This window comes from Styela clava, chromosome 11 (genome assembly GCF_964204865.1).
Source record: "Styela clava chromosome 11, kaStyClav1.hap1.2, whole genome shotgun sequence".
Taxonomy (NCBI): domain Eukaryota; kingdom Metazoa; phylum Chordata; class Ascidiacea; order Stolidobranchia; family Styelidae; genus Styela; species Styela clava.
In genome coordinates, this window is record NC_135260.1 from 20230413 (window position 1) to 20253213 (window position 22801).

The window sequence follows — 22801 nt, forward strand, 5'->3', positions numbered from 1 at the left end:
ATTCCTGTTCATAAATTATAACTTTATGTCACACTTATATGGCCCGCAGGTCTGGGGGGCCAATTTTTCTAGTCCCTAGTCTGAAAACCTTGCCCACACCCCTGGTCTATATGCTAAATTGCCAATGTCAATTGAAGTGATTACATAATTTAGTAATTATAATCAAAGTATTCATACTGCATAAAGTCTGCAAGTTTAAAAAATCTTTGTTTGACACTATTACAATTGACACAAAATTGAGAAAATGTCATATGGTCATTACCTTGTTCATGTCTCAATCCAGCAATCGTGTATTTTTTCGAAATAAACAAATTTGGAATAATTTTTTTGATCCAATTTTATTTTGTTGGCTGTTTCTTGACCAATCTTAGGACCAAAATTTGCAACAAGCTGGTCGGCCATTGGTTTATAATTGTTAAAATATTCCATCCATTCATGATGGTATGATATACCGTAGTTTACATTTTCCAAGTGTGCTTCAGGCTTTCAGGAAACTTGGCTCATCTAATAGTCCTCTGGGCTCTGATATAGTGATTATAGTAATCGCATTAACCTAGTCCAGTCATACTATATGTATTCGTGGTCTAAATACTGTTTTCTTTTTTCATGTCATTGTAATTTTAGAGTAAATAGTATGGCCGATTCTTCCAATGTTGATCCAAGTAGTGGAATTCCAAATAGTGGAAGCACTCCAGGTCAGTAAATTAGGCTTTGGAATTTTTTTGGAAATTCAGTTATTATTTTAGGACATTTATTAATTTGAAATACCGGTATGCATATTAGTGGTGATGAACGAAATAAAATATTCAGATTGGAAATTCCCACAATTTTATCTGATGTATAATAAATACTAAATGCCTTTTATCCATAGGCCTACTATTTTTAATCAAAGGTCAAAACTCATTTTCAAATCATCAAGTCATTTTACCTCCTAATCTTGGCTTATGAAATTGGTTCGTAAGATGCAATATAACGGTATCAAACGCACATGCCACCGGCGCACCGCACTTCTGATTACCCTATATTGGTTTCATAGTTGGAATCCTATATGAGATATTTATATGTGAGATGATTACTGGTGAATAATATAACCACTGGTTAGTTACGGCTTCTTCCACTATCGGGTCCATGCGTCTGAAACAAACAACAGGTTAACTATTCTCATACCATACCCAGCATAGACTAGACTCTCAACCAGACAAGAGATTTCTAGACATTTAATTTAATGAAAAAATGAATTCATGATAGTTCAAGCTGCAAAGTTTTAGTGTTTCCAAACTTATTCACAACCAAATTTTTTTTAAAGTATGGTTCGGGGTTATTCCCATAAAATATTTTGTATTACTTTATATTTTAGGTGAAAATGGTGGAGGCTTCTGCTCTGGAAAAGAATCAAATAGAGTAATGAAACGTCAACGAGATGAGGAGGATGATGTTAGGGATAGTCCTGATGATTCCGAGCCTGAAGAGAAACGCGGCAGTTTTCGATTAAATCCTCCAACCTTGATTCATGGACAAGCAAAACCTGCACCGAAAGAAGGTTTGCAAAATAAGCTTTCAAGCTTTAATAAATATATCTGTAATTCTGCTTATCAAAAAAGTTATATTAAAATACATCTTTAAATCATTGGCTTTACATGCTACATAAATATTTCACATACCGGTATGTCCTATCTATCTACCTGGATTTATGAAGTGTAGTTTTAGAATCATTAATGCTTTATTTCGAAATTAATTAATTTTCATCTGTATTCAGAGGGGGCACAAGAAGCTAGTCAGAAAAGAAATTTTCTTCGGCCCTCTATTCTTAGTGCACCAGCTGCTCCGTCTCAATCTGTGTCTGCACAATCTTCTGCAGCATCGGAACGTAAGTAAATTCATGAATTTACTTCAGAGTCATTTTACTTTAGCTATATTTCACTGAAGAAATTTTCTCAATATTTTAGAAATTTTCATAAATTTGTTCCCCTATGAGATGTTCAATGAATGATATGCAAGATAGTGGAAAGTCAGAAAATGACTAGCTCTTGATTAAGTCTCTTGATTAAATTGCAATATATACATCACCACCACTTTACTCCTATGTAGTGGGAACCAGGTGTTTGCAAATGAATTTAAAATTTGTTTGTTAAATTGGGCATTAAGTGTCATCACTTTAATTTGAATTACAATTGTATCTTAACCTCTAAAAATAGTTGTTCCTCACATTATAGACCTTTGGCACTTTAATAACAAAGTATTCTTGAACTCCGAACCGTTTAATAATATAGTCGGCTTTCATGTAGTTTACGTGAGCTACAATACATTTTCTAATAACTCTTTAAATTCTATCTGTGTTTGACTATCTCTTAAGTCAGGGGTCACCAAACTACGGCCCGCAATAACACGCAAAAATGGCGAAATTTTTTTCCAAGGGAAATTTTCCCGAGCATTGTCTTCCTTATTTATTTGAAAATAGGGGCCAATCAGCGAGATGCAAATAAGTCAGTCATCATTTGCCTCCTTAAGAGTTGTAGTTTTAATAGTAGTACTGAAAAATTAGTCTAGAAATAGCTGTGACAAAATAGACTAAAATTATCTACCGGTGAAAAACATTTTTCGCGAAAGATGCACTCGTATACTTGTGGCGCGTGCTTTCGACGAAACTGTTTACGTTTCTTGTGCTGAAATGAACGTCGAATGTGCATGTTGCGCTAACAGTACTGTGATCCCTCGCATACTTCTGCAATTTCACAAGTCACACTAACTTTTGTACTGCCTAAATGCGGATATTCATGTGGGTATGTTACAAACAAATTAAAGTTCATCCGATTTAAATAAAAACTGCGCCAGTGGATAGATCTGAGTGAAAATAGGATGACAAGTTCATAAAAAACGGTCTGGAAACAACGAAGATATCGGAATTTCAGTACCGCCCGACATGCCAATTTTTTCCATAAGGATAGTATTACTTTTTAGATAATAACTATAATAAATATGAAAAAAGAACACATATCAATCTCTAACCTTTCGATCTGCGTCACATCTATGGAACAATGAGACTATTTCAGAATTTTATCGTCGCAAATAAACACTGGAGTTGTGCATGTTAGTTTGACAGTGGTTCATTGTGGGTAATAATTAAAGATGTTCTGATAGAACAAACTTCATAAAAATTGGTAAGTATCAAGATAGGAAGGAAATACACACGTTCACATAAATTTTATTGGTGTCCATAGACAATATCAAAATTTGCACTACGTATAACTTGAAATTTATGCGCTAATGAAACAAATCAAATACCAGATAATAGTTGTTTATTTTATCTAAATTATGTCAAAATTTCCAAGGTACCGCAGGCAGTCCGTAGTCATTAATATGAGCGGTATTCCAACGCGGCGTAACGGTACATAGCAGACGTGATGCCTACATATTTTTGGCGCGAAAAATTGGATTTTTTAACATTCCTAATTCATGACAGCAACGTTTTGCCAACAGCTAAACTCAGGATAGTTGAATAGATATAAAAATCTTGTATATTTTTCCTTTTACTAGGATTTTCTCGATATATTAAACCTTTATAAAGGTTTTTCCAGTTTCCCCAATTTTCCCAGTCTTCTGTGTGTTCATTGTTTATGTTTTGTGTATGATTTTTTTGCGGGGAAATAAAATCAAAATATATATACTTATATATTTATTATATTATATATACAGAATATATACTTATATATTCTGTCTTTAGAAATGAAGATTATATTTATTGTTGAATAAATTGAATGGATTTCCAAACATTTGTGAATTTATTGTATTGCATTGACAACAATATTTGTCCGGCCCGTTTCAACACAGTTTGAGTCAAACCCGGCCCGCGGTCAAAAAAGTTTGGTGACCCCTGTCTTAAGTGAAGGACCTAGAAATAAACTATTTTACTGTGCGCCAAAGTGAAAAATTGGCAGCTGTATGTTAATTTGAAAGTTTGGACACTTAGGATAGGATAGGATTTACATATTTATCCCGGGGGAGAGGAAAGCCGATAAGACGGCTTATCCATATGGCGAACCACGGCCTCTCGTCCGGTTACCATTCCAAGTCGGGTATGGGATTAGTTTTTTACTGTATTGTTTGTTTTCGGAAGCATGGACTTGGTGGTGGAGGAAGCCGTAACCGACCAGCGGTTACGTGAACCACCCAACGACGGCGAGGAGTCCAGCAATCCTCTCGCACATAACCACCCCTGCATGGGATTCGAACCTGCGAACCCACGCAGAGTAATTAGAGGTGCGGTGGCGAGCGTATTCCTAACGCTTAGCCCGTTGAGCCACACCGCCGCGCCAAGCGTAAGATAGTTAGGAAAAAGTTTTGGTTTGAAGAGTTAAGAGCCAACTAATAGTGACAAGTTATTAAATATTATGAAATATTTTGAATCACAGTTCATCAAATTGTGATCTTTGACACACCCACTAAGCCAGATTAATTAGTCAACATAACACACTTCCAATTTGTTCTTCCTGTTATGGAGTTTATTTGTAACATGCTATTTATACAAGGACCATTTATGTCCAATGATCAATTGGCTTTAAAAAGTGTTTGTGATATCTATTAATATCTTATCTTTATTCCTATTTATTTAATAAACCATCAAACTGGTACTGGCTTTTCAATGTTTGTTCAATTACCGGTATTGTCATATTTTTGTATATGAACAGGGGTAATGAAATGCATGCTTTCATTATATGCTGTGTAAAAGTGCACTATTCCTGTAGTTATCTACCTAACCTGCAATTTAGTGTAATGTTTTCTATTCTTTTTTAATATCAGCTCAGCTTCATTTAGTATCATACTGACATAATTTACCAGTATATTGAAATTTTTACTTATCGGGTCTCTTTTTTAAACACGAAGTATTTCAAGTCTATACTCTATGCATCTGGAACAGTTGACTGGCAAATTACCACCATATACCGTACCTCACTGCGACCAAGTGAGAGCTACCATTTGAAAGTTTTTTTGTTGTCTCACTTTTAAAATTTTATTTTATTTCTCAGCTGTCAATGGCAAATCAATACCATCTATATCTCAAGTTCCTATATTGGGCACTGGGCTTCTTTTACCTGGTCAAGTTCCATCAAATAATCCATTTTTGAGAACTAATGAGGAAGAACAGGAGAAGGTCAGTTCAATATTTGAAGTGTCGATATATTGTAAAGTGAATCTTCTGAGGTACTTGGTTCGGTATTAAATATTCAGCCAGGAGGGTGATGGCATCTCAGTTGCTCTGTTTTCAAGACAAATATTCTTATATGATATTTTATGTTTCGATGATTTAGTTAACATACTGTAGATTCCATCAGAACAACAGGTCTTATATAAAATTTGCTGAAAATTGGTTCATCTGTCACAAAATTGTTATAATTTAATGTGTGTGTATACTATGTTTTTATGGCTCTGCAAAATGTTGTGCAAATTTTGAGAGTCTAGCTTTATTTGAGCTTTCTAAATGAGTGAGTAAAACATGCTTGGGTTATCTTTGTGACACCTTTCGTTTAAACAAAACGAGTAATTTTGTTAGGCATGATACAGTACTCAACACTCAACAGCATGTTTGAGCTTGGGAATTTAATACTTCAATATAGGAATATTCAAATTTTGAACCTCTTTATAACTCCTATCTGGCAAAGTTGTTAATTACTTACCTAATTATAACGAAGCATCAAAAAAGTTTTTGATTTGTGCATTTGATCAAAACGCTATTATTATGATAGATGCTTTATTTTGTCTGCCATGATTGAAAACAAAATTTTATCACAAGCATTTCATTGGTAATTAGTAAATTTATATGCCTCAACTATCATTTTCTGATCTTATTTTCATTTGTAACTTTTACCACAACATGTAGCAAAATTTTTATTATAGTTGAATAGTTTAACTACCGGCATACATGATATTTGCTAAATATTTGCTTATTTTATAGCCTACTATAAACTGCAGTACACTACCGGTAAATATGTATATTTAATGCTAGACATGATTCAAATGTATGTTCACTGTTTGGTTGTTTTGGAGGCATTGAAATTGTTTTGTGATATAGAATCTTATAATGGGAATATGGAAAATCTAATGGCAATTAAAATACCATTAAAATTTGTAAATGAACTCATTCCATGAACAGCATTAGCTACATTTGTGTAGACCATTGGTCTGCAACCTTTCTGGTGGAACAGAACACCAATGAAACATTCCAGAGACTCAAGCAACCCCTGTGCAGTAGTTCATCTTTGTTATCTAAATTGTATAAACTATAAGTATAGATATATATAAGAACAAACATAATAAAGGCAAAACGAAATGAGTGAGGTTCAAAGTGTAGCAAGTTTAATCATTGTGGCAGGGTAATTGAATGTAGACTTTCGGATTTGAACTTGCCCCAGGGGAATCCCAGGGCCAGGGGTGACAGGAAACCCTAGTTGAAAACCCCTGGCATAGACAATATGTTTTCCTGCATGGCGTTTTTTATGGTAAAATTTATATTTGGGTCTGTGGACACTTCTTTTTCTGTGCTTTTTTAAAGAGAATTTCTTGAAAATTGTCAAATTTCACCAGCTTCCCTGTCACGAAACTCGAAGCTGAATGGAATTTCATTATATATTGATAATAACTTGTAGCATTTCAATAGACACTCCTGTTTTGCAGGAATCGAAGGAAAATTTCCTTTTCCAAAGTACCCTTGAACAAAGAAATAAAGAAAATGGAGCCAGTGCTGACGTAACTGGAAGTGATCCGGTAATTTATATATTTTTTTTTGTCTTGTGAAAGTATTGTTGTTAGTTTGTTAGCGAGAAGTTTCTCAAATCATATTTAAAAACATATGATTTTGTAAAAAGTTTACCTATCCGTTAAACAAACCATGAAGTATTTTTAGTCATCAGTACTGTAAGTCTGTAATGGATATTTTCCATTTTACACTTAGTTCTGGTCATAAGAGTGAAATGCCTTGATGGCATCCTAAAGTTATTGGGTTCAAATCCTGCGCACATCATCACATGAATGGTGTGAAAAATTGTTTCGAATTGGGAAAGATTTGGGTCATTGTTTTTAAACTATATAATATCAATACCTCTTCCTGATATAGTATTCGAAGGCAAATGGTGCGAAAGAAAACACTTTTCTTCAAATGAGCAACCAAGAACCTGCATCGTCAACAACTAGTGATGATAAAACAAAATCAACTGGGTTTGTCTTCGGTAGTAAAATGGAAGAGAGAGTTGTGGTGAGTCAATGTGCTGTTTCCATTCCTTCACTTTAATGATGATTTCCATTCAAAAATCAATTGATTTATACACAGCCCAAGCCTTAAATAACAACACTAAAAAAAAACGCTTGCCCACTGGTGCATTACATGCCAGTATATATATATATATTCAAATCCCTTGATCAATTTTTTATTCTATTAATAGCCAGGAGCCCAGGAGTAGTCGTCAGTAAAATCCAACCTGCAATTGAACATGTTCATATTAGTAAGCATAACGGATCCATAGACCATAGCTATAAGATATTTTGTGCAGTAACTTCCTGCAATGGCCGTGGAATAGAATATTATTTTATAATAATGTACCGGTAATTATAAAAGAGTATAAACAAGAAGTTCAAGAACATGTGCTTTTCATCAAATGTTTAATTTTTTTTTTTTTTTTAATTCCACTGATGATATTCATAGTGAAAGTTGATATTGTGTTTATAATTAAAAAAATTTTTTTTTATGCAGACCTCATAATATTTTATAATTAGGCCCACTCTTATATATTTACTCAAATTTATTTTTGTATTATAACCAGAACACAACTAGCTTTATAACCTGTAATAAATCATTTAATTTCAGAAAAATGAAGCAGATTCCACTTCTGGGACTACAACTACACAACTTATTCATACAAAAACAACTGAAGGATCGGATTTTTTATTTGGAAAAAATTTGTCCGGTCGAGCCAAGGTTGTTCATTAATCTTTTTAAATATTGTAAATTTCATCACAACTTGTAAGTTTTGTCGTTTGTAAAATGAGACAAATAATTGTCATTCAAAAACTGCCAGCTTTTATTGTTGGAAATTGTGAATGGCTTCTGATCTAGTATTCAGTATTAATATGAAGCCATCTCGAGAACAGAATTTGTAGCATGATAATCTGCTAGAAGCGAACAATAATGTTATCATACTATCTGTGAATATTTTCATTGTCAGTCTTCAAAAAGTGAACATTTAAGAATTTTGATTTTATTATTATTGATTTGTAATAATTTCACCCGATTATACATCAATAACTAGGCATGTGAGTTTTGAATATTTTATTTTTGAATTAGAATATAGTACGACTTGAACGAACTATATTATTTGTGATTAAAAAAATGCATACAATTGATGCATCAACAATGAGCTAGTCTTATTTATGACAGCTTGTCGTCCTATGGCTTGACCAAATTGAATAGATAATTAGTCAACTCCTGCATATCATAGAGCACTAGTCATATTTTTCTTATAATTTGACTGGCAAACTAACAAAAAGAACTTGATTCAGGTAACATCAGCAGACTCTACAAATAGCACTTTAGCTACCACCCATGTTGGTAAGTTTATTTATATTTTTTAAGGAAATCACTTTCTGTTAACAAGACACTAGACAAAGCTATATACCTGTATTAAATGCACTTTCGCTATTGCACTGCTAGATACCCTGTATGAGTTTGAAATTTATGTGTGAAAAGATTGCTGAACACTTGTCATTGCAGGGCGGCTAAAATAGTATTTTTGAATATGGACTGTAGAATATATTTTAAACTCATGTACAATAAAGAATTTTTGAAAACTTTTTGTAAATTAATAGCAGTATAATGTAGAAATGCAGAATAGTTTTGATTAATTTTTTTTTGGATCGAAAGTTGGGGAATCCAGTTCCTCACTATCGGATTTCAAATGCTCATAATGCTAAATTAGAATGAAAACATTCTATAATATTTATTTATTATATTATAGCCTATAGTATATACCGATTTTGAATATGTTCAAGTATTGCTGCTTTCTATTATAAGAATATAAGAATAGCTTTTGTTCTTTTACTTCTTTGTCTTAGAATCTGTCATTTTTCATGATTCCACACATCCCACGGTTGACGGAGTGTCGTCAAGTAGTCGAAAACTGGAAGAAGATGCTGCTGCGTTATTTGCAGCATCGAATACGAAACCCGTTATGCCAGAAGTTGAGATTAAAACTGGGGAAGAAGATGAAAAAAATGTCTTGCAGGTATGATCATCTATGATATGAATGAATATCAGAAACTTGGGACTGTTTGCTTGTCTATGCTATAATATTTTAATCATGGTGGCCTACGGTATTGGAGGTTAAAACCTCGAGTTCGAATCCCATGCCCACCACCTTACCCAGGGTTTAATAAATTGGGTTAGCAATGTTGAATTGGAAAGAGTCCTTATTCCAAACTATAGTGGATTCTTACTAAGCAGTGGAAGCTTTTGCGAACCCTTGTTCTGTTAAATATGTTGTTTAAAAAAAATCTGCCACACTATTTTGTAAAACTTCTATCCTTCTCACAGATCTTGTGCAAGTTGTTTCAGTATGATTCGAGTAATTCGAAAACCTGGGTTGAAAGAGGTCGTGGACATCTAAGATTGAATGATAAACGTGTATCTTCTGTTGATCACACATTCGAGTCAAGATTGGGTGAGTTAAGCTTGGTTATTTAAATCAATGGTATAATCTTTTCCTTTTTTACCACAGCCCATTGTCCATGCTACCAGGGTTTCGGAGTCTTGAGTGGGCATGTTTCTATTAATAGAGTCATGGAGTTGAAGTTGTAACTTCAGATTTTTTATGGTGATAGTAGTCAAAATATGCAACAACTCCCCAAAAGCATTACATTCAGCATCCTTAAGGACTCTTATTAAATGATTAAAGACAGTTTGCGTTTTTGGAGTGCCACCTTTCAATAATTGTTGATATTGCAAACAAACTTCTGTAAAACACATGAATAACAACAAACTTTAAATATAACTTATATTAAAGAACAACTCTACTCAAACAATTTAATGTCTTGAAAAAACAATGCTTGAAGTTTATTTTGATATAAACATAAAGATTTATTGTAAATAAAATAATTGCTTTTTATCAAACCGTTTGAATGCCATGTTCAAGCATATGGTGTGCTACACTGGGTCGCATGCCTCATGTTGTGCACCTTTGCTTTAAATGACTGTGAGTCTAGTGTCAATTTTATCTGCTTCATAGTCCTGTATTTTACAGACTCACTACAGCCCTCATTTCTCGAATATAAATTTGTTTTAAAAATTTCATCCTGCATGATTTTAACTTTGATTAATGTTTTGTTTAAATATTCTAACTAGTGATGAGAACTCATGGAAGTCTTCGATTAATACTGAACACAAAGATTTGGCCAACGATGGTTGTTGATAGAGCGAGTCAAAAATCTGTTCGAATATCAGCACAAAATGAAGATGGTGATATTGGAATGTATCTTCTACAAGTAATTTTTAATATTACTTTATGAATGATAATTGAGTAATTTATATAATGGACATTATTTAAATCTTCTTTTTTATTTAAAAATATGAAATAATTACATTCGGTAATTGACTCATTCAAACAGTAGTAACAGTCGGATTAAGTGAATTTATTCAGCTTCTAAATACAAAAACACTCAATTTCAATTTCTTTGCATCTCCAATGATTGTACACATTCCTCTATTGAACATGAATGGTTTTAAATATACCCTCGATAATCAATATTGCAAATATATTTTATAATTTGTTTGAATAACAACAAATTATTCTGTTTTAGTAAGCCCCTGCATCCCATTAGTCAAATTTTATATATTTCATATACGGTAAATTCTGTATACTCATCGATATTAATATATATTGCAAAATCCACTAGTTTTCATATTTAGGAAAAAGGGCTTCGTGTTTTGTAGACAATTTAAATAATCAAGGCTTTATTCAGTATGTTTAAACCAAATTGAATCGATTCTGTGCTTAATAATCATGACTTCAGGAATGATAAGAATAGTCTCGATTTAAAAATTATCATTCTGAACAATTAAAGTCTTATAATTCAAGCAAAAATATGTTTATTTAATTTTTGAAAAACTGTAAAAACGAGAACCAATGAAATTTTTTTTGGTTAAACTTTTATGCATTTCTATGTTCAAACTTATGGAGGATACATTTACTTTCAAGAACTGACTTCTTCTATTCAATTAGAAGGAATTTTTCAGGAGAATGTAACTAAAATAGTAGATAAACTGGTTTGGCCAATAAACTTTTATTTCTCTTTGTCCACTTACCTTATACTATTTTAGGAGTACATTTTATTATTCCTATTGTTAAGAATAACACATCTATACATTTCTAAACTGGCCCTTCCCAGCAATAATTTTAAAGTTCTAAGCTGTTAATGAATCATTGTTATCATGTTTTCTCAAAGGCGACCATAAATGATGCGGAGCAAATATACCGTGCTGTTGAATACAGAGTCTTGCATCTCAAACAATTACAAGAACGTGAGGAAGCTATCAAAAAAGCAACTCAATCAGCATCGGATAAAGGTGAACAAGAAGTTTCATCAACTGAAAGTGACCAAACCAAGTATGTATTGCTGTGGTTTAAAAAAATTCTGAAAGATACTATTATCCCATATGGACTGATTTCATTTTAATATTTTTTCCGCAAGTTGTGATATTGGCTTTGTGAAATCGTGCTTTTTTGTCATGCATTGCACAATAATGCTTTACTTTTGTCACCATCTGATATATATTTTCAGAATTAAGGGATTTAAAGAATCTTCTGATCTACCAGAGCCACCAGTGTCATCCTCTGATGCTCTTCCAGAATCTGGTAAATTTTTTGATTTTTGATTTTTTTTAGGAGTTTTGCACTTCAATAAAAAATTCCAGATTTTCTCACAAGACCTCAGATAAGATAAGTTACTAATCATTATTAATACAAAGTTTTTTTTAATATAATTTGCCAAAGCGTGGTCTCGAACTATGACCTGAGAGGGAAAACATTGTTTATAGATGAATTTTATACTGAGGATATCATTTGCTTATTCCTGCCACCAGGATGTCAATCAAACCAGTAAAGGAGAGATGTGGAGCCTTTGTTTAAAACATTTCCTTACTGAAGTTTAATAAAGCTTGCGGTATTGTATTGTTGTGTTGAATAAACTTAGTATATGAGTTAATCCCTTTTCTTGAAATTAGAAAACTTCCTTGAAAACTTTTTTATGATTAGAAGAACAAAATTAAAATTAATGTGATCTACTGAGGATAAAAGTCACCAAAACTATTATAAAGATGTTGATTAGAGCAGATTAGAGTTGACGCCATGATAATTTTTTCATATTTTTCTTTTTCTTGCTCTCTATATATATATATCCACTTGTGTCCTTTCCATATCATGCCCTGATGAAGTTTTTCTGTATAGAAATTCGAAACGTCGGCAAATTACATCGTTTTGCTAACACCGGTTGTGCTTCATTTATTATCAATGTTGATTCTGGCTGTCAATTTGTCAACAATATACTAGTCTTTTATCACAACCCATGTATGTGAAGGAGAGTGGTTGTTTATTTCTTTATATTTTTTAGTATTCAGTGTCAAATTTTGCTTGCTTGAAAATGTTAGGAGTTGAAGTGAATTGAAGTTTTCCCTTATTTGAAAATTGAAGAAGCTCTTTCATTTTGTATCATTTATTTGTAAATTCTACTTTGTACTCTTGTTGTCCTCCATATAGATAATATCACCACGGAAAGCAGCAAATCGGATGAAAGTGGAGAGATTGCGTCTTCTGCTGACACAGGATGTGGGGCTGGTGATAATACTACAACTGCCACTGAACAAGAAAGGACCATAAACACAGATGAATCGACTTGTACAGACAATCCCTCAAAACATGAATCAGAAAGTACAGCCCAAGTGGATCCCACAGAGCAGAAAGCTGATACAAGGGATTAACAACATTGGGTTGAGCATCTGTTGGAACCTAAAATATCCTTGGGGAAGCGATATTTTATTGATTCCATTGCCTATGGCAAAATTGGATCTCGTTGGATGCAGCTACACATTTCCACCTATCACACTATATGTTCCTTCCCACAGATCCTTGTTAGGTCGCCAAAACCGGTCTTCAGTGTTATAAAACTTCATAGAAAAGGCAATTATTCGTAACAAATATATTGCCAAAGACAAAGTGTTTCATTAAAAGAAAGGATAACTGCCCAAGTTGGCAAGGGTAATGAGCAACTGATATGCTGATTGCGAGAATGTGAAAATGCTTATTGCACACGAGCAGTTGAAATATTAAGCTTTTTTCTATCAGAATTTGAAAGGAGAATATGGGATATGAAGAAATCCATTAGTGCTCATTCCTCACACAGTAAATGCTAAATTTTACATTGTTCTCTAGCATAAAGTAGAGCCAATACTTCCAACCTATATTGACAACCATTTCATGTCACCATTTTCAATTATCTTGTTTTGTTTGAAACACCACACAGATTCTTGCCACTGTATTATTACTGAATGTCAGGCCAAATTGTTGCAAATACAACAGACAAGGGGTTATCGATTTCAACTTTCAGCGGGTGTTGAAATTGCACGGTTTTACCACGAAACATGTTGCAACTTCACGGCACGGTAGACCTTTTTCAGTATAAAATATTTTGTTGGGTCTAAATCAATGCTGATTCTTACTATGAAATATAAATAGTGGAATCGAATATTTTGTGTACAAAAGAACAAACATTCGGGTTATATGTCCACCAATCGTTAAGTCTGACAGTTTCTATGGGTCAACTGCCTAAATGGAATCTTAACTGACAGTGTTTTATGCTGAGATAAAAATGTTTCATTATAGTTTTTAAGAGAGGCTCGTTTCGGAACTATAAAGATCGACTATTCTCGTAGCCGACATTGTGTAAAGTTATGGCACTGAAGTATTGTATATTTACTTTAGTATAGTATTTTGGCATTTGTAACGTCCCTTTTTATTTGATTGTCAATTGCTGTAAGTTTATGGTTATAGTTGAAAAAACGAATTTGTCGTGGCTGAATTTGTCAAATATCAAGCGATACTATTTTCATTTTTCCTGTGAAATATGTTATTATAATTTTATTTTAGTTTTGCTGTCTAAATTTGTTGCAGAAAATTTGAAATGACTTATGTTATTAAGGGTATTTTAATAAGTAATTATTTAAATAGCAAATATGAAAAGTTTCTTTTTTTCTCAAGGTTCGTGGCATCGTTCTTTTTGCTTATTTCTTTAATTTTTACTTATTAATGACCTTCTTTATCACACCTTGTTTCAGTACAACACTGAAAATTTTTGCTCAACTGATATAATCAGGCTTATAATAGTTGTTCCATTGGTAAGTGATGATGCTTAGTGTCTTCTACTTGCTATCAGTATATTACTCTGTTACAATAGTTTTTTTGTACCGCCTATCTGTTGTATTTATTTGTTTTACATTTGTTCCACCTTTTTCTATGCTTTTGAAATTGGATGATCAGAACATTGTTAATATTTCAGAATACGGGTTACAAGCAAAACATTAAATAAGGCATTTGATTTTATCTATTTGTGTGTCAATCTAACAACCCAATTTGATTTGTATTTTCGTCTGAAAGTGCACTCAACTACATTTGGACCTTTCTCAAATGTTGCATGCATATTACTGCCCAGTGACAACACTATCTTCAATCAGATTGAAATGGTTGACATTGATAAACTGTATAAAAACTTAGTTATCATCTGGATTTTTGTAATCATTCGGTCTAGTATGTGCATTTCCTGATTTTGGTGGTAATTTCACAAATGAGTTAACTAATGTTTTTTCATATTGCTGCGTCAAAGTCTGCACTGATACACTTTTCAAAACTAAATAAAGAATTCAATAAAAAGTACGACAAAGGACTGTATGCAATTCAATGTATACAATATTTAGTGTGGTGGGGTCCTGTAGTAATTAAACTTAGTGTTATTGGCTTGTTGGTCTACGATTTTCTTCAAACTACTTATAATGGTGGTGGTAATACACAGCTTCGCAAAAGAGGATATGTTGGTAGATATATGATAAGAATTACATATTTATCCCGGGGGAGAGGAAAGCCGATAAGACGGCCTAATCAAATGGCGAACCACGGCTTCTCGTCCGGTTACCAGGTCGGGTTTGGAATTGGTTAGCCAGTTATTTGTTTTCGGAAGCATGGACTTGATGGTAGAGGAGGCCGTAACCGACCAGCGGTTACGTTAACCATCTTACGGCGAGTCCAGCAATTCTATCGCACATGATCATCCCCACATGGGATTCTAACCTGCCAACCCACGAAGGGTAATCAGAATTGCAGTGGCGAGCGTATTCCAAACGCTTAGCACGATGCCCCACACCGCCGAGCCCGTATCGGCCAAATGTAGACCGATGTATTTAAGATTTTAATCTGATCCAGAAGTTAGGATACAGATATTGAAATTATTTTTCGCATGGAGGCATCATGTTCGCGGTATTTGCCTCGTTAACTCTGAGCCGTTCTCCTCCCAACCCTCACGAGTAGGAACGGGATGATTTTAACGAATTTGGCTATTTTCGCAGTAAAATCATTAATATTACACGATAATCATAAAGAAATACAGACACTACGTTACGATCGTTTCCTTCAATCAGTCCAATTAACGACCAAATTTCTCATGTAGTACCAGATTAAACTTAATTAAACACTCGTTTTGCGGGCCGCATGTCATGCAAAATTGGTACTTCTCCGTGGGCCGCCAGTTGCACACCCCTTCTTTGAACTGTAGTGTCTGGTACAGATCTTATTTCAGGACGAATGTGCGAACCGGGTATTGGCCATACCCCATACACACGTACTTTAGTATCACTTGGGAACAATGTTTAGCCACTTCGGAGGCTAAGTATAGAGTGAATACAGTGCAGTTTTTAACCCGCTTTCATAAAATACATCAGCAGCGATAGAGCTGACGGAAACGATATGGCATTACTGACGCAATCAGATTAGAGACGCCCAAAATCAGCAATATGGAAGTAAGCGTGTTCTTTATGCTCAGCGCGTTACGCCAACCGTCTCGATAACTTTAACGTAATTAAAAAAAATTGAAACAATATAACATTGGGATCAGTCTGCGGGAACGATATTATTAGGATCATTGTAGGGCTGAAGGCAGTAGGCACCCAATACATCGGATAAAAGATAACTTGAAGTTCATGAATGAAATTTCGCCTCTGCTAAATCGTAGAAATTGTCATTATTCTATTCTAGAATGGAATAAACATCAATTTGCTACAGACAAATTCCAAAATCATTTTTGATTATGTAAACATGCTTCAATTAAATTTTTCGTTTCAGTCAGTTTCGCAACCAACCAGAGAGTCGAACCCATCATCGACGCTAATTGAGCATATTTATACAAATCTCATTAATACCGAACTTGCACCAGGAATAATACTGAGTGATACTGCCGACGATTTTCCTGTAGTTAACCTGAGCAAAATGAACACACTTGATATATATCAATTTACGAAGACTGGCTAGCTCATGTCTTTTCAAATCAATCAATCGCAGGAATTCATTGTACAAGTCTCATTTCATCTCTGGTTCATCGGAGCAAAAATATCACTTTAGGAAATATGCCAAAACTGTTCAGAATCCTTTTGAAGAAGCATGCGTTTAACAACTACTACAACTAGTTTCAAAGTCTGATGTTTTCAAACGTCACGTGCAACGGCAGAGTAAAAATGGACTGTTAGCTGAACTAACCAAAACTAATACTCACTAGGTCCCGATATTATTCTATCAAAATTTATCAAGGTTACACCCGACATAATATCTCTTCTTTTAGCAAGCCTATTTTTTTTTTGTGCATGAAGAATCGTATTTATCTGCCAATTTTTAAAATTACCAAAGTAACACCACTCCAAAAAGCAGGAAATAGTGAAGTTTTGTCACACTATCGTCCCATTTTATACTATCCCCCTAATTCCCCAAAGTATTAGAACGTTTGATTCACAAAAACCACCACATTCGGTTTATATGCACACTGACAAAAAATACAGAGTTTCCCAATAAAATATATACACATGTATTGTATTAATGTACAATTAATGTACAAACAACTGTAAACGTGTGTTTAATTAGAATTTTATTATTTCAAGAATGTAAAAATATTTACAAGTATCATTTTTTGTTTTGCCGTTGCCTGTTATCAAATTGTCGCCCACTTTGATCCGAGAAAGTCTGTACGACAGGTTGTCAAAAGGTTGAACTTTCAAAATCAATTTCAAGGTTTCAAAAGTTGTCACTGAAATGGTTATATTCCAAGATTAATCCATGCTCTTAATTAATGACGATGATCCAGACCGAAGAATACGGTGCTCCGGAAGCATTCGTACCAAGATGATGCACAACCTGAACAACCCCAACACATACTGCGTTCAGGTTGTGCGCCATCTTGGTACGAATACTTCGAGGGCACAAAGTATACAGTTTTGCGAGTGGTATTTTCAGCAATGTGAGGTAAATGCAGATTTTTCAAAAAAGATTGTGTGGGGTGAAGACAAGTTGAATGGTTCTATTAACCGTCATAATTGCACCCAATATGGCGCTGAGAATCCAGATGTTACTGTCGACTAGAGATGTACCGATACCACTTTTGTCGCCAATACCGACCCGATACCAGGTAAAAAAGCCGATACCGATACGCCAATATTGCTGATATTCTGATACTATGTAATTATTACCACAAGTGTGGTATTGTCTTTGGGCATTATCAATAGTTAGGGGTATCATATTTTTTTGACTTCAAAGCGGGACGCCTCCAAAGACACGACCCCTTAGCTGTGATCCTGTAACAATTTCCGATTTTACTACATAGGTCTACATTTAAAGCCATCCCGGCTGTCTTAATTGACCATATTGTCATCGAGAGTTCATGCGCATAATTATTCTCTGTCTAAATATTGGGTTCAGTTCGAAAAATAGAAAGAAATAGACGCTAATGATACACACCATACAAATTTTGTTGACGTCATGAAACAAAACTCCAGAATGAAAAACAAATCCCACAGAACCCACAGTGATTTTTGGGATACATATCCCTCTGCAGCGTTTCCCAACCTTTTTAGGACGCGTACTATTTTCTCACCGGCTAAGACCTTTGCGGAGTCAACGTGCAATTATTGCAACCGCACTCTGTGTGAAGAAGTAATAAAACCAAACACAACAGAAAGTCTTTTTCTTTGATATATACATATTTTATGCAATCTTGCGAATTTGTCGCCGTTAGAAAAATTCGGTTTAACTGAAGAATTCCCCCCCCTCCCGGACCCGTCTGAGGAGGAGATTATTCAGTTGGACTCACCTGGGGACTATTCAGTTGGTTTTAGTTGGGGTGGAAACTCTTCAGTTGATCACGTTTCCCAACTCAAAAATATCCCCCTCCCTCAACCCACCTAAGCCGATAATACCAGTCGATCCTTTATTTGGCCTGGTGAATACCACTTGATCCTTCATTTGACCTGGACTAATTGTTTGGTAGGGTTAGGGTTAGGGTTAGATGGTCTTAGTTGGGGTGGAGATTCTACGGTTGGACTACTTATTAATAATGTAATTGAAGTATATCATTAAATCAAAAAAAATATTCATCGCCTTGATTTAGTATTAATTTAACTGTGATCATTTTAATCTGTGGTTGTGTTTAGGAAATAAAAGCAATACTACTCAGAAAATATCATGACAATCCGTGGACACAAAAATGCGTGGTAAAGTGGCCGATTATATTTTGTTTTGATTCGTATTATTGTGAATTCGACAAATCTGAGCTGTTCGTACAAAACTTACGGCGCTCCATTACTGTAAGTACCAATTAGGGCTGGGCATTTCGAATCGAATAGTAAATTATTCGAATCGGTTCAGAGCTAAATTTCGAATCGCCGCCATCTTGTTGTTATCTTTTCGCTAATGGTCGAGGTGAATTCCCCAAATTTTTTGTCATAAAAGACCTATTTTTTCAACGAAATTCTAACATATGACTATTTTCTGTAGTGTGTTATTGATAAAACGTGTTTGTTATTCTGTGTGAGCGCTCAGTAATCTATCTGGGTGATTTATTCTATGTCTTCAGTAATTAATTTGTTAAGAGGACCAATTACTATAATAATGTCGCTTACATTTATATATTTTCAAGTATTCGAGATTCGATTCGATTCGAAAAAATTATTCGATTCGATTCTGAAATCACAAGGTATTCAAAAATGCCCAGCCCACTACCAATGTGGAGGCAGTTAAGCAAAGAATCTTAAGGGTATATGCCCTGATACGTATACTACGGTAGCACCCAAAATTTTGCGATTTGCAGCGTTTTTAATTGGTCGCGGACCATCATAAAACAAAACTTATGGTGTTCTCCGTTTTATTTTGAGTATTTTGTATTGCCGATTTTCAAATTAGGAAATTTAGGTTGCCTCCATTGGCCCCCATCAGAAATAAAATTATTCCTCATTGTTCGAGCTCGCGAGAAACACATCTTAGGTATCTATCCACGCGTGTGCCGACTCGTGTTTTCGTCGGAAATCCGCAAGTGAGTTGTGAAATCCAATCGTTTGATTGAGCGACGCGCAAGTGTTCTTCCTGTCTCGTCACCTGTTACCAAATTTTCGTATAGTAAATTGCTATTCTAATATTAGAATATTCGAAGTCCTACTCAGTATCCAGTAATTATTGACTCGGTTAATGTTATGTGAATGAACTCGCTTTTTATGTTTTATGTAAATTCTAACCTAAATCGTAGCTTGGCTGATGGTTAAGTTTTGCAAAAACGTTTGCGGCCCGCAGTGAATTTCTGGCGGACTCATTCAAACGCTCCGCGAACTCATTTGAGACCGCGGACTCGGGTTGGGAAACACTGCAGACAACAATAACTAGAGACAACAATAATCTTTAAACAATAAATATTTTAAAGCAATTAGTCCAGTGTTTTTTTCACAACAACAACAAGAAGAAATATACCAATAAGATGAACATACCTGTATATCAAGTTATCTAAACTCTTATTATCTTCTCTCTCTGTATTTTGTACACAATTTTTCTAAATCGCCTTTGCTGTGATTTTTTCTCGGTAATTCACGTGTTATTCACAAAAGATGTTTACCACACAGTTACTTTTTAAATAAACCCATAACAGCGGTATAGGTGTCGCTGCTTGGAGACCTCGCGATCACGAGTTACCTGTCAGCTGTCACACAAATAACGTTAATTGTATATTTATTTTTCCTGCATCAATTTCTGTGCACTTGTTTTTTTATGATGACGAAAAAACGATTGAATCACGAGCCATCTGTGGGGTGTCACACCAGGGCTAATTTCAGTAGTTACCATTCTATCATATTCTCAAAATAAAAAAGCCCTATGGACCTTTCCCCGAGCATTGACTTCCTTGTTTACTTCGTGATATTGGTGAATCAGCAAGATGCAAAAAGTGACGTAACAATGCTCCTTTTTCGAATCTGCTCCGACACTTTTCTCACTCGGACAGATTTTCAAGCGTGGTCGTAAACATTACCTCGTTTTTCGCGTTTTTAAACTCTATTCGTTAGTTTTTAGTTGCGTTTCGGAAACATAAATATAAATCAGATAATTCAATGATTAATCTGTCTTCCTAGGAGTTTTGATTTAATTGCAGTAATAAAAAATTAGTGTAGAAATAGCTGTGATAGACTAGGCTGAAGTTCTCTACCGGTACTTTTAAAAAACAGATTGTTGTATGCGATGAATCATAATGATGATTTGAAACACATACCCCATTTTACAGGCGCCAACTCGCAAAAGCACTCTTGAAAAAGCCGCGAAAATTTTGCAATTGTAAAGTATAGGAAGAATTATTCCGGGGTCAAAGGTCGGAGAAAGGTCCATACAGTATTTATGATAACGGAAGGCTCCTTGTATCAAACGATAAATGGCACTGCAACCCCCGTATAATTCAAGAATATTTTTTTACAACAAAAATGTATATACATATGGTAATCGCTTATCTCGAAATGAAGGATTATTTGTGCAGCGATTTTAATCCTCGTGTATCGAAAACTCCACGAAGTATCAAGGTGTGAATGCTCGAATGCTATTAATGCGAACCTAAAAAAGTTCCCAGTTTTAAAAAAAATTCCAAGAAGTATTACCAGTCTTTTCTGAATAAGTAATGTTTCATACGTTTTTAACTTATACCTTTTTATGAAAAATCAAACACTTTTGCTTGTCACTGTTGTTTTCATTTTTGTCTTATATCTATCAAATTATTTTCGATGCGTGATTATTACCGTAGTTACAAGAAATTAACACGATTTATAGTTGGTGTAGGCTACCATACAGTGTAATGTAAACAGCCAATTTTATTCATGCCAGGTTAGTGTTTATATTTGTTTATTCAGTAACCGTATGGTCCTTCCGACCTATTATCAAATTCATTGTTGATCGTTTATTATTATCTTTAATTATAAAACTTATTATTTATTGGACACGTAGTGGACATAGCGATCGTTCCAATATTATGTTGTTGTTGTTCTTATTGTGATTGTTCCTTGACACGTTTTTAAAAAGTCGCTTTTCTCTTTGATTACTGGACCAATTGCTTTGAAATTTTCAGTAGTTAAAGATGGAATTTTTTTTCTAAGAGGCTATTATTTTTATTTATTTCTAAATTTTGAATGAATTCTATGAAATTTGATCCAAAATTTCTGTGTAATATTTTTATCCATGGAAACATGGATTTTAGTCCGCGTGATGACTGGCTGTACGTTTTGAGTCTGCAAAATTCCTGCTACTGGAAATCTGGAATTTTCTTGAGGGTACCGGTAGGTCAAAGGTACCGGCAAGGACTGATTCGCTCTCGTGTACGTGTCCATATACTTGAGCGTTGCTCTCTTGTCTATCTGAGGGTCATTGAGTCTTCTAACTGACGCGCTCATATCCACTCTTCATACTGAACTGTATATTTGAAATGTGAATGAAAAAATTGTCGGCAATTTAGTACTTGCAACTTTTAGTCACAAATGTACGCGGTCGTTGTGCAATCAAGGCCATTGCCATCATAAGGGTGAGCAAACACTTGCTCATACCCACATTCTACCCCAAAATAAAATTGGATAAAGTTTGCTTTGACGTTTTCAATTATTTATAGACTTTATTTGTTTCCTGGCGTCTCGAATTATACTTTTTGTCTTTGTTTAAATTATTCTCCTACTGCGTTTATCCTGAACATCTCGAACATCGACTTCCTTGTTTACTTCGTGACATTGGCCAATCAGCAAAATGTATAAAGCGACGTAACAATGCGCCCTTTTCGCATCAGCTCAGACACTCATCTCACGCAGACAGATTTTCAGGCGTGGTCGTGACGTAAACATTACCACGTTTTCGCTATTTCAAACTCTATTGGTTAGTTTTCAGCTGTGTTTTGGAAATTCAAATATAAATCAGATAATTCAATGACCAATCTGTCGTCTAAGGAGTTTTAATTTAATTGCAGTAATAAAAAATTAGTGTAGAAATAGCTGTGATAGATTGTGCTAAAAATTTACCGGTACTTTCAAAAAACAGATTGTTGCATGAGATGAATCATAATGATGGTTTGAAACAAATATATTGTTTTACAGGCACCAACTCGCGAAAAAACTCTTAAAATAAGCTTTTACAATGGTAAAGTATAGGAAGAATTTTTTGGGGTTAAAGGTCGGGGG

General features: G+C 34.4%; 1 protein-coding gene across 1 annotated transcript; it reads left to right on the forward strand.

Moving 5' to 3' along the window:
* The first annotated feature begins 584 nt into the window (after positions 1-584).
* On the forward strand, positions 585-14978 carry LOC120347378 (ran-binding protein 3-like). The gene is made up of 14 exons (XM_039417305.2): positions 585-695; positions 1358-1540; positions 1757-1867; positions 5025-5149; positions 6670-6759; positions 7109-7246; positions 7856-7966; positions 8548-8596; positions 9100-9269; positions 9578-9704; positions 10385-10524; positions 11485-11645; positions 11821-11894; positions 12795-14978. Exons 1-14 carry the CDS (start codon positions 635-637, stop codon positions 13013-13015), a joined length of 1761 nt encoding a protein of 586 aa, XP_039273239.2. The 5' UTR covers positions 585-634; the 3' UTR covers positions 13016-14978.
* The last annotated feature ends 7823 nt before the right edge of the window (positions 14979-22801 follow it).